The sequence below is a fragment of the Scyliorhinus canicula genome, chromosome 9 (genome assembly GCF_902713615.1).
Source record: "Scyliorhinus canicula chromosome 9, sScyCan1.1, whole genome shotgun sequence".
Lineage (NCBI taxonomy): Eukaryota > Metazoa > Chordata > Chondrichthyes > Carcharhiniformes > Scyliorhinidae > Scyliorhinus > Scyliorhinus canicula.
This window is the reverse complement of record NC_052154.1, coordinates 156224079-156236128: the sequence shown is the minus strand read 5'-3', so window position 1 is coordinate 156236128 and position 12050 is coordinate 156224079. Positions and strand designations below refer to the sequence as shown.

Here is a 12050-nt window from a genome sequence, read left to right as displayed (position 1 = left end):
GCTTAGGTAGGGTCCTCTTTTGGAGGGTCAGTGATGGGCCAAATGGCCTCCTTCTGCACTGTCTGTGGAATATCTAGGCATTATCACAGTGTTTGTGAGAACATACCATGTGCAAATTGGCTTCCATGTTTTCATTACAACAGTGACTACATTTGAAAAGTACTTCATTCGCTGTGATGTGCTTTGGGACATACAGTGGCGGTGAAAGACGCTATAGAAATGCAAGTCTGACCTTTTATTTCTGGCTTTTTCCACTTAAAATACAGAAAATATTCACAAAAATACACAATAAAAACAAGCATTGATTTCCAGTTCTGATTTATTTTGAATACATAATTAAAATAAGTTTTAAATATTTCAGAATGACATGTTCCTTTACACAACATGCTACTGTTAATAGCCAACCTAACAGATATTTTTCCCCTCAATGTACAAGCCAGATTGGGCAGAGATGACGTTAAAACAATATCAACCCGAATTCAGTTTACAGCTTCAAACAGTCCCTCGCTCTCTTTTGTCAGCTACCTACTATCCAATGATGAAATTCTGAAACAAAAAAATTGCGTAAATAAGTTAATTGGGCTTGAAATTTAAAAAGTTACTTTTCTATGTATTTGAAAATAAATACATTTTATTCTTGCAACCTACTCTGAAGTGAAACTGTAACTGAAAGGCTGTTCCTTCATATATATTGAGGTATTCAGTAAACCTTAGCATCGTCATTTCCCCAACACTGGCATGCACATGGAGACAGCAACGGGAGAGAGAGAGGGTAAAATGAGAGGGAAAGATAAATAGAGATAACGATGGAAAGATAAATGGGGGAAAGAGAATAATGAAGAGAGATGGAAGAGAGAAGGGGAGACCAAGGGAATGCAATAGAGTGAGGGTTAGAGAGATGAAGGCAGAGAAGGGGGGGTGGACAGAAAGGGAGAGAGTGTGAAGGAAGGAGAGAGATGGAAGTTCCCTACCACTGGAGATCAGGACAGTAGTGATTTGTGAGAGCTTTGGTGACACTGTGCTGTGCAATGTACGGTATCCTCATTCAACAACCTGAGGACTTGCAGTGACTTGTCAAATCTTGAACTATATAACATGAGCTTTACTAATCCCCTGAGGCAGTGGCGATTTGAGGAAACGTTTCCAAAGAGGTGACCCCCACTGGGGAGGGATGGGGGTTTATTCTGCCCGTGGCTTCTGTTTCTGACCGCTACTCAGTTACATACATGCGAGAAACAGGTGGGGTTAACATCATTGTGATAACATCTGCACTCCAATATCTCATTGGCACTCAATGTGCAGAATGGGGGACGGGATACATCAGTGTTGGCAGAAACCTCCACAAATCCCCAAAGAAACAGGGCACATTCAACCCCCCCCCCCCCCCCCCCCCCCCCCCCCCCCCCCAGCAGTTCACAGGCTCTCTTTGGTAAGGACACAACGGGTTATTTGGTGCCCACTGGACCCAAATCCTAAAGATGGGGTGAGGGAATAAACTCGGAGAAGAAAAGAGGAATCAATGAATACAAGATCATCACGTGATCTAGAATACTGTGTGTAATTTTGGTTGCCATATTTGAAAGAAGCTATGATTATCTTCGGAGCAGTTCAGAGAAGGTTCACTCCAGTCACTCTTGGGATGAAGGGCATATCCTAGGAAGAAAGGCTGAACAGGTTGGGCCCTTACCCAACGGTAGCACAGTGGTTTAGCACTGTTGCTTCACAGCTCCAGGGCCCCAGGTTCGATTCTTGGCTTGGGTCACTGTCTGAGCGGAGTCTGCACGTTCTCCCTGCGTCTGCGTGGGTTTCCTCCGGGTGCTCCGGTTTCCTCCCACAGTCCAAAGATGTGCAGGTTAGGTAGATTGGCCATGCTAAATTGCCAATAGTGTCCATAAAGGTTAGGTGGGGTTACTGGGTTATGGGGATAGGGTGGAGGTGTGGGCTTGGGTGGGGCGCTCTTTCCAAGGGCCAGTGCAGACTCGATGGGCCGAATGGCCTCCTTCTGCACTGTAAATTCTACGATTAGCCATTGGAATTTAGAAGAATGAATGAGCGGGGATCGTACTGAAACACATAGGACCCCGAGATGGATAAGGTGAATACCAGGAGGATGTTTCCACTTGTGGGGTGGTGCGGGTGTAAGAGAATACTGTTTCTCCCAGAGGGTTATCAATGTGTGGAATTCTCTCCCCCAGAGTGCAGTGGAGGCTGGCCAGTGAATTTATTGAAGGCTGAGATAGACAAGGCTCTTGATAGACAAGGGAGCCAAGGGCCATGGGGTGCTGACGGGAAAGTGTAGTTGAAACCACAACCAGATCAGTCGCGATCTTATCAAATGGCACAGTAGACTCGAAGGGCTGAATGGACTACTCCGACACGTCAGTCCCATGTCCCTAAATCCATTACAGAACTCACGAGAATCCTCTTTACACAGAGGGCGGGGAGATTGAGGAACCTGCTGCAGCAGGGTGTGGTGGAGGTGAGTTACTTAGATACATTTAAGAGGAAGCTAAAGAAACACATGAGAGAGAAAGGAAAATGCTGATAGGGTGAGATGAGATGGGGTGGAAGGAGCCTCGCATGGAGCTTAGAAGGACCAGTTGGGCCGAATGGCCTATTTCAGTGCTGTAAAATTATTCTGTTTAAAATGAAATACAATCAATGGACATGAGAAAGATGTCCATCAGAATGGGTTTCTAAAAGGAGCGAAGGAAGGATTGGATGAGAGAATGTTGCAGGGATCAGAGGAAATTAACGTATTCTGTGTCATTCTCAGTTAGTTAAAAGAGAAGGCAAAAGATGGGAGAGTGAGCAGAGTTCCCACGGCTCATGTAGATACTGCACCACCAACCACACAACATATATACATAGAGGGCTATGTATATATCGTCCTGAAATCGGAAAGCTGGACTTTGCAAGTTCGGACATTAGCCACCTCAAAGCTTCAGTTCCTGTGCGTTAACGGGCCACTTGTCAAACGCTAGTGTTAGCACAAGGCATGCACTCAGTTCAAACGAACACACCTTCCGGGTTCAGGCTCGACACCAGAGGGTTCTGCAGATTTCGTGGATTCCCCAGGAACTGTTTTGCTGTCTGTCGCGGCGGGGAGTTGATTTCAGAAATGTGAATATCTGTAAAAATAGAAATGAAATAACATGGGTTTGCCATCTCACGCAAGGGCTGGCGAGTCCATGTCGCAGTCATGCGCGGGCCGGCGAGTCAGTGTAGCTACTGTACTGTGACGTAACACCGTGTGATTTTCAACACCTCGATTGCATCTCCTCGTGACAATTGCTGCTCCACAGAGTAGCAGCCCCAGCTTCTCCTGTCTCTCTCTAGTACCAAAGTCATTCATTCCTTGTACCATTCTCTTAAATTTCCTTTGTGCTCTATCTCAGGTCTAAATGTTGCTGGGATCAGCCCTGTGTAATTCTCTATCTCTCTCTCTCTCTTTTAGAGAGCCCCCTTCCCTGATACTTGCTTGGTGTCCTTTGCTGTTCCTTCCATGTGAATGAATTACCTTTTGGTTATTTGACCATACTGGGAGGGTTCTCTGTGGGATTGAGATGTTATGGTGACAATGGTTATTTCCTCACCTCCATTCCAGTGATTAGATGGCTGTTGTTGGTTTGGTTCGTCCGTCGTTGAGTCCTCTTCGCTTTTGGTCTGCATTCCCACACTGCCGGTTTGCTGAATAAATTGCTGTAAGTTGCATTGTCTCAGGTCTTTATTTAACTCCTCCAGCTCTTGTGTTTTGGCCTAAAAGATGTGACTTTCATTTAGAAATAAAGAACAGAAAACAAAAGATCCACAAACATACAAAAAGACGGTATGGCAAGATCGCTCAGAGACTGAAATGCTTCAGGGAGCCCACCCAATGCACTCATTTCTAATGTTGTCTTCAATCCCTCCTCCTAATCGGTCTCCATGGGACCAGCATCATTCAACCCAAAGTAATCCAAACCCAGCCGCCTGGCAATCAAACATAAAGAGGCATGGGGCATCAGCACCATGTATGATTTGGGCATGGGGAGAATGGTTCTGTTCACATTGCCTGCGTCTGACATGCAAGGAAGACAGCTACCCTGGAGTCTGATACCTGAATGTGTATTGCAGAGAACTGAGCAAGTAATTTAGGCTGACATTGCCTGTGCATTGTAGAGGAAGAGCTGTATTGTTAAGAGGGTCAGCACCGAGGGAGCGCAGCACTGTTGGATGGTCGTACTGAGGGAGCACTGCTTCACCGGAGGGTCAGCACCGAGGAAGCACAGCACTGTTGGAGGGTCAGTACCAAGGGAGCGCTGTTCCATTGGAAGGTCAGTACCGAGGGAGCACAGCACTGTTGGAGGGTCAGTACCGAGGGAGCACAGCACTGTTGGAGGGTCAGTACCGAGGGAGCACAGCACTGTTGGAGGGTCAGTACCGAGGGAGCACAGCACTGTTGGAGGGTCAGTACCGAGGGAGCACAGCACTGTTGGAGGGTCAGTACCGAGGGAGCACAGCACTGTTGGAGGGTCAGTACCGAGGGAGCACAGCACTGTTGGAGGGTCAGTACCGAGGGAGCACAGCACTGTTGGAGGGTCAGTACCGAGGGAGCACAGCACTGTTGGAGGGTCAGTACCGAGGGAGCACAGCACTGTTGGAGGGTCAGTACCGAGGGAGCACAGCACTGTTGGAGGGTCAGTACCGAGGGAGCACTGCACTGTTGGCGGGTCAGTACCGAGGGAGCGTAGCACTGTTGGAGGGTTAGTACCGAGGGAGCGCTGTTCCACCGGAGGGTCAGCACCGAGGGAGCATAGCACTGTTGGAGGGTCAGTACCGAGGGAGCACAGCACTGTTGGAGGGTCAGTACCGAGGGAGCACAGCACTGTTGGAGGGTCAGTACCGAGGGAGCATAGCACTGTTGGAGGGTCAGTACCGAGGGAGCACAGCACTGTTGGAGGGTCAGTACCGAGGGAGCACAGCACTGTTGGCGGGTCAGTACTTAGGGAACTTTGCATGGTCGGAGGGGAATTGCTGAGCAAAAGCTGCTGTGTCAGAGGTGCTAACTTTTGGAAGAGAATTTAGACCAATTATCTGTGAGGTAGCTGAACAGAGAGGGGCACAGGAACAGAAGGAGACTGTTCAGCTGCTCCACTCGGTTCTGCTATTCAATGGGTGATCTATCACCAAATATCCAGATTTGCTCCATCCTCTTAGTACCATTAGATAACAAAAATCTATCAATCTCAGATTTAGAATTAATAATCGATTTAACAATATTGCTGCTTGAAAAGGTGGTTCAAAGCTTCTATCATTCTTTGTGTGTGTGCAAGTATTTCTTTACATCTTCCACTAAAGCTGACTCTAATCTTTACATTATGCTCCCGAGTCCTGCAACCAGCCGAAGTTGCTTCTCTGCATTTATCCCATCAGTTCTCTGTAATATGAAAATGCTGACCTTCGATATTCCAGGCAATGCAAGTCCAGTTTTTTTTATCATCTCTCCTTGTAATTTAACCTTGTGAGTCCAGGTGCTGTTCTTGTAAATCTACACTGCACTTCCTCCAAGGTTAATCTAGCCTTCCAAAAACATGGGGCGGGATTATCCGATTCTGAGATTAAGTGCTGACGCCGGCGTGGGAACGGTAATGTTTTACGACCGAAAAAACGGCGCAAAACAGCCATTGATCCTCAATCTGGTGGGGGGCTAGCAGGCAGACACCTCCGTCTGGTGGGGGGCTAGCAGGCACACACCTCCGTCTGGTGGGGGGCTAGCAGGCACACACCTCCGTCTGGTGGGGGGCTAGCAGGCACACACCTCCGTCTGGTGGGGGGCTAGCAGGCACACACCTCCGTCTGGTGGGGGGCTAGCAGGCACACACCTCCGTCTGGTGGGAGGCTAGCAGGCAGACACCTCCGTCTGGTGGGGGGCTAGCAGGCACACACCTCCGTCTGGTGGGGGGCTAGCAGGCAGACACCTCCGTCTGGTGGGGGGCTAGCAGGCAGACACCTCCGTCTGGTGGGGGGCTAGCAGGCACACAGCGTAGAGTCCCCGGCTCCAGCTGCGGGTACGGCCAGGGTATTGCCACGTCCTTGGCCGCACATGTGCACGGCGGCAGCCTGCAGCGCCCGTGCCATGCAACATGGCGACGGCCGTGCGCAGACCTGGCCTTCCAAATAGTGCCCCCCCTTTGGCCAGGCTCGCTACCCCCGGACCACCCCCCACCAGTGCCCACAGCTCCCGCCAAAGCCCCCCCCCCCGCCCATGGAATGGCTCCTCCCTGACTGTGGCGACACTGGACTTAGTCCACAGCAGCTACGCCGAGTTCCTGAAAATAAATAGCACACGCGGCCGACGCAGTCGGGAACTTGGCCCATTGGTTGCGGATTTTCGGGGGGGGGCCTCAGGTAACTTCCTGAGGTCACCCTGACAGTGTGCGTCGTACTCCTAGAGTGTTCCGTTTTGGAGGGGGTGGAGCATCGCAAAAGCGGTGCCGCCCCCCCCCCCCCCCCCCCCGAATTTCCACACCAACGTGGATTCTCTGGCTGAACGTGATTTCACCGTCAGAGACCGGAGAATACCGCACAAGGTGCCCAGAACTGAATTGTGATTCAAGCTATGGTCTAACCAGGGCTATATTTAGCCGTGGCATAACTTTCCCCCAACTTGTATTCTAGTCCTCTGGACATAGAGGGCAGCATGCCATTGGCGTTTTTGATTATTTTCTGAAAATGTTTGTGACAATGTAATGATCTACATGTACCCGGATCCCCAAGTCTCTGGATCTCCATGGCTTCCAGCTTTTCACCATTTAGAAATCACTCTTGTTTATCCTTTTTAGATCCAAAGTTGATTCACATTTGCCTATACTGAAATCCATTTGGTACAGTTTGCCTACTTATCAATGTCTATATTTGTTTGGCAGTACAGAAGTACAAAACAACCTACCAATCAATCAGCGCTCCAATCTCGAAGTATAGATTGTTGTTTTGTCCGTATATTGTTATTCTTGTAAAAAGTCCTGAGTGCAAGATTAAAAACTTTGACAGGTCCCTTCTTTCAGCAATTATCAATATCTCTTTGCAATTTTATGCTTTCATTTACAATGTTTACAATAATCGTTGTGCTCTTGGCAATCTTGGATACATCCTGTATTCTAGGCCTGTAATAAATATGGTGAATAGTCGCGGCCCTAATTTTTAGTTTGGGACACCGCTGGTCACACCCTTCCAGTTAGACTACCAGCCCATTATCCCTACTCCCGGTCCCCTGCCAGTCAACCACTTTCCTGACCAAGTCAATAATTCAACCTCAGTTCCACGAGGTTCAATTTTAACTAACTTTTTCTTATAAGGGACTTTATCAAATAGCTTCTCGAACTCCATAGAAACAACATGCCCCTGTCCACCTCTTCAAAACAAAAAAATCAATCAGGTCCAAGCCTTTGCAAATCTTGTTTTAAAAATATATTTATTCTCCCTTTTCACATTTTCATCCAAATTTACACCCACCAACAAACAGTCAACGGGAACAAATACAATGTCAATCCCCTGGCCAACAATTTCTCCCTCCCACCGACCCCCAATATTTTAAATACAAACATCAAAGAAAAGGATTCAGGAATCCACCATCCACCCATACATAGTCATCAACAACCACCTCCCCATGTCTGATACCATCCAATTCTTGTAAGTGTATAAGAAACAAAGCCCATGTATTGTAGAACCCTTCCATCCTTCCCCTCAACTCAAACTTCACCTTCTTGAGTGTTAAAATTTTTTCTAACAGATCCCCTCACCACGCCAGGGCATAGGGTGGAGAAACTGACCTCCACCCCAACATGATCCGCCTCCGGGTGATCAGTGAGGCGACCCCGGGCAATCTGACAGCCCAAATATGGCCTCCAGAGGACCCGGCTCCAGCCTCACATATACCATCTTCGAAATTACCCTGCACACCTCATAAATCGCCAACATCACCCCCTTCTCCACTCCCCCTGTCGTTAGCACCTCCTCCAACAGTGTGGAGGCTGGCACCATGGGAAAGCTCCGTAACTCCTTAGCAAAATCTCGGACCTGCATATACCTAAACATTTCCCCCTGCCCCAAACCATATTTCACTCCCAGCTCCTTCAATCCCGCAAACCGGTCCCCTAGAAACAAATCCTTTCTTGCCCTAACTCCCTTCTTCTCCCATCTCCAAAAGCTCCCATCCCACTTCCCTGGCTCAGATCTGTGATTCCCCCGAATCGGCATTTCCCTTGACCCTGCCCCCAGCCCAAAGTGCTGGCGAAACTGCCCCCAGATTTTCAACGTTGCGACTACCGGACTCCCTGAGCATTTGCCCAGAGCCATCGGGAGCGGCGCTGTTGCCAACACCCTCAGCTCTGACCCCAGACACTCCTCCATTCTAACACACTGGGAGTCCTCTCCTCTAACCCAGCTCCCCACCTTCTCCACGTTCGCTGCCCAGTAATAATATAGTAAATTTGGAAGACCCAACCCTCCTGACTGCTGTCCTCTCTGCAACAGCAACTTCCTCATCCTGCCCCCCCAAATATAAACGAGGTAATCATCTTTTCAAGCTCCCTGAAAAATGCCTTTGGCAGGAAGATCGGCAGGCACTGAAAAATAAACAAGGATCGCGGCAACACATTAATTTTAATTACCTGCACCCCACCTGCCAGCAACAGAGGGAGACCATCCCACCCTGCCAGATCCGCTTTCACCCTCCCCACCAGACTAGGAATGTTATACGTACGGAACCCCCTCCCCCCTGCAATCCCGTGCCACCCCCAGATATCTAGAATCAGTCCCCGCCCTATGAAATGAACCCTTTACAAATCTAAGTCTGGTCAGCTGAAATTTATTTGAAGGTGTTGAGTCGTTCCAGTCCTTAAATATAGTCTTTTGCAATCTCCCAATATTGATCCCTAAATCAGCCATGAGCCCTTGTGACACCTGAATATACTGATCCAGTACAATAATCTGGGAATCTGTAAATGTTCTGGTTAAACCCCGCAATAGTTTGTGTTGGCCAGAGGGTGGCACCAGAGCTGTGCGATTCAGATCTGACGAATAGCAGTTGCTGTACCAATGTCACAAAGAAGGCCGGGATTCTCCAAGCCGATATCATGTCGGCGCGTGGGGGAGGGGGTGGGGGCGGCGGAGAATGGGGTCTCAGACCGGCCGTGCTGGGACGCGATTTTACGCAGACCGGAGAATCGCTGCCAGCCGCATGGTTGATGCGGCGCCGGTCGGGGACGGTTGAAAGAGGCCCCCGTGGCGATTCTTCGCGGTCGACCGGCTGAGTTCCGCCGGCATGGTTCCAACCTGGTGGGAGCTCGGACTCGCGGCCCCGCTGGCCGTCCTGGTGGGGGCATCAGACTCTGGGCGGGACCTCCATGACGGACAGGCCAGCGACCAGGGGCTACCGATCAGCAGGCGTGCGCGATCTGGGGAGGGCCCATCCGCGCTGGCCCGCTGTGTGGCTCTGCCATGTTGCGCGGAGGGCGGTGCGAAAACGGCCACCGCGCGCACGCACAGACCCGCGGCCGGAAGTGCAGGGCCCCGTATCAGCAGCAGGAGCTGCGCGGCGTGCTCCGGGGCTCTGCTATCCCTCTTAAAACCGGAGAACTACTCCGGACTTTTTGAAGTCTGGAGTGATTCGCGCCAGTTTTCCCACAGGCGTGGGAATATAGCCCCATTTTCGGAGAATCCCGGCCGTGAATTTCGATACGACCTTTCGTAAGAACTAGGAGCAGGAGTAGGCCATCTGGCCCCTCGAGCCTGCTCCGCCATTCAATTAGATCATGGCTGATCTTTTGTGGACTCAGCTCCACTTTCCGGCCCGAACACCATAACCCTTAATCCCTTTATTCTTCAAAATACTATCTTTATCTTAAAAACATTTAATGAAGGAGCCTCAACTGCTTCACTGGGCAAGGAATTCCATAGATTCACAAATCTTTGGGTGAAAAAGTTCCTCCTAAGCTCAGTCCTAAATCTACTTCCCTTATTTTGAGGCTATGCCCCCTAGTTTTGCTTTCACCTGCCTGTGGAAACAACCTGCCCGCATCTATCCTATCTACTCCCATCATAATTTTATATGTTTCTATAAGATCCCCCCGCATCCTTCTAACTTCCAACAAATACAGTCCCAGTCTACTCAACCTATCCTCGTAACCCAATCCCCTCAACTCTGGGATTAACCGACTGAATCTCCTCTGCACACCCTCCAGCACCAGTCCATCCTTTCTCAGGTAAGGAGACCAAAACTGAACACAATACTCCAGGTGTGGCCTCACTAACGCCTTATACAGTTGCAGCATACCCTCCCTCTAACGATGAAGGACAAAATTCCATTTGCCTTCTTAATCACCTGTTGCACCTGTAAACCAACTTTTTGCAACTCATGCACTAGCACACCCATGTCTCACTGCACAGCAGCATGTTTTAATATTTTATCATTTAAATAATAATCCCTTTTTCTGTTATCCCTACCAAAATGGATAATCTCACATTTGTCAACATTGTATTCCATCTGCCAGACCCTAGACCATTCACTTCACCTGTCCAAATCCCTCTGCAGACTTCAGGTATCGTCTGCACTTTTTGCTTTACCACTCATCTTAGTGTCGTCTGCAAACATGGACACATTGCACTTGATCCCCAATTCCAAATTATCTATGTAAATTGTGAACAATTGTGGGCCCAACACTGATCCATGAGGGACACCACTAGCTACTGATTGCCAACCAGAGAAACACCCATGAATCCTCACTCTTTGCTTTCTATTAATTAACCAATCCTCTATCCATGCTACTACTTAACCCTTAATGCCATGCATCTTTATCTTATGCAGCAACCTTTTGTGTGGCACCTTGTCAAAAGCTTTCTGGACATCCAGATATACCACATCCATTGGCTCCCCGTTATCTACTGCACTGGTAATGTCCTCAAAAAATGTCACTAAATTAGTTAGGCACGACTTGCCCTTTATGAACCCATGCTGCATCTGCCCAATGGGACAATTTCTATCCAGATGCCTCGCTATTTCTTCCTTGATGATAGATTCCAGCATCTTCCCTACTACCGAAGTTAAGCTCACTGGCCTATAATTACCCGCTTTCTGCCGACCTCCTTTTTTAAACAGTGGCGTCACGTTTGCTAATTTCCAATCCGCCGGGACCACCCCAGAGTCTAGTGAATTTTGGTAAATTATCACTAGTGCATCTGCAATTTCCCTAGCCATCTCTTTTAGCACTCTGGGATGCATTCCATCAGAGCCAGGAGACTTGTCTACCTTTAGCCCCATTAGCTTGCCCATCACTACCTCCTTAGTGATAACAATCCTCTCAAGGTCCTCACCTATCATAGCCTCATTTCTATCAGTCATGACCTTGGGAAGTCCAAAAGCATTTAACAGCCAATGAGGTGTTTTTGAATGGTAGTTACTTCTGCAGTTACGTTTTTGTAGCCAACATGTGTACAGCGTCTCTCACAAACAGCAAATCAACAGCAACTTGTACATCTATAGCCACATTTACTGAATTAAACATTCCAAGGCAATGGCAGCAGGTTTGTCAGACAAAGTTAGAAACCAAGTGACACAAGGAGATATTAGTGCCGCAATGAAAGTGGCCGTGGGTTTGGTTAAAGAGGTGGGTCTTCAGGAAAGGCTTAAAGGAAAAGAGATGGAGAGAATGGGGGTGAGGATTACACAGCTTTGGACCCAAGCAGCTGAAGGCACTTTCACCAATGGTGGAAAATACAAATTTTCAGTGCTGAGGGGGTGCTGCACTGTCAGAGAGACAGTACTGAGGGAGCACTGCACTGTCAGAGGGTCAGTACTGAGGGAATGTTGCACTGTCAGAGGGTCAGTACTGAGGGAGTGCTGCACTGTCAGAGGGACAGTACTGAGGGAGCACTGCACTGTCAGAGGGTCAGTACTGAGGGAATGTTGCACTGTCAGAGGGTCAGTACTGAGGGAGTGCTGCACTGTCAGAGGGTCAGTACTGAGGGAGTGCTACACTGTCAGAGGGTCAGTACTGAGGGAGTGCTGCACT

The 12050-nt window shown here is 48.9% G+C and overlaps 1 protein-coding gene across 5 annotated transcripts in view; it reads right to left on the bottom strand.

The window, feature by feature from the left end:
- Positions 1–301: 301 nt before the first annotated feature.
- The window catches only part of rassf7b (Ras association domain family member 7b), a 130420-nt gene continuing 118671 nt past the window's right edge, over positions 302–12050 (bottom strand). For all 5 annotated transcript variants that reach the window (XM_038808002.1, XM_038808005.1, XM_038808003.1 and 2 more), the window contains 3 exons: positions 3597–3759; positions 3024–3131; positions 302–546 (listed from right to left, as the gene is read on the bottom strand). In XM_038808002.1, the coding sequence (XP_038663930.1) occupies positions 518–546; positions 3024–3131; positions 3597–3759 (300 nt within the window). In that variant the 3' untranslated portion in view covers positions 302–517. The remainder of the gene's footprint in view (positions 547–3023; positions 3132–3596; positions 3760–12050) is intronic.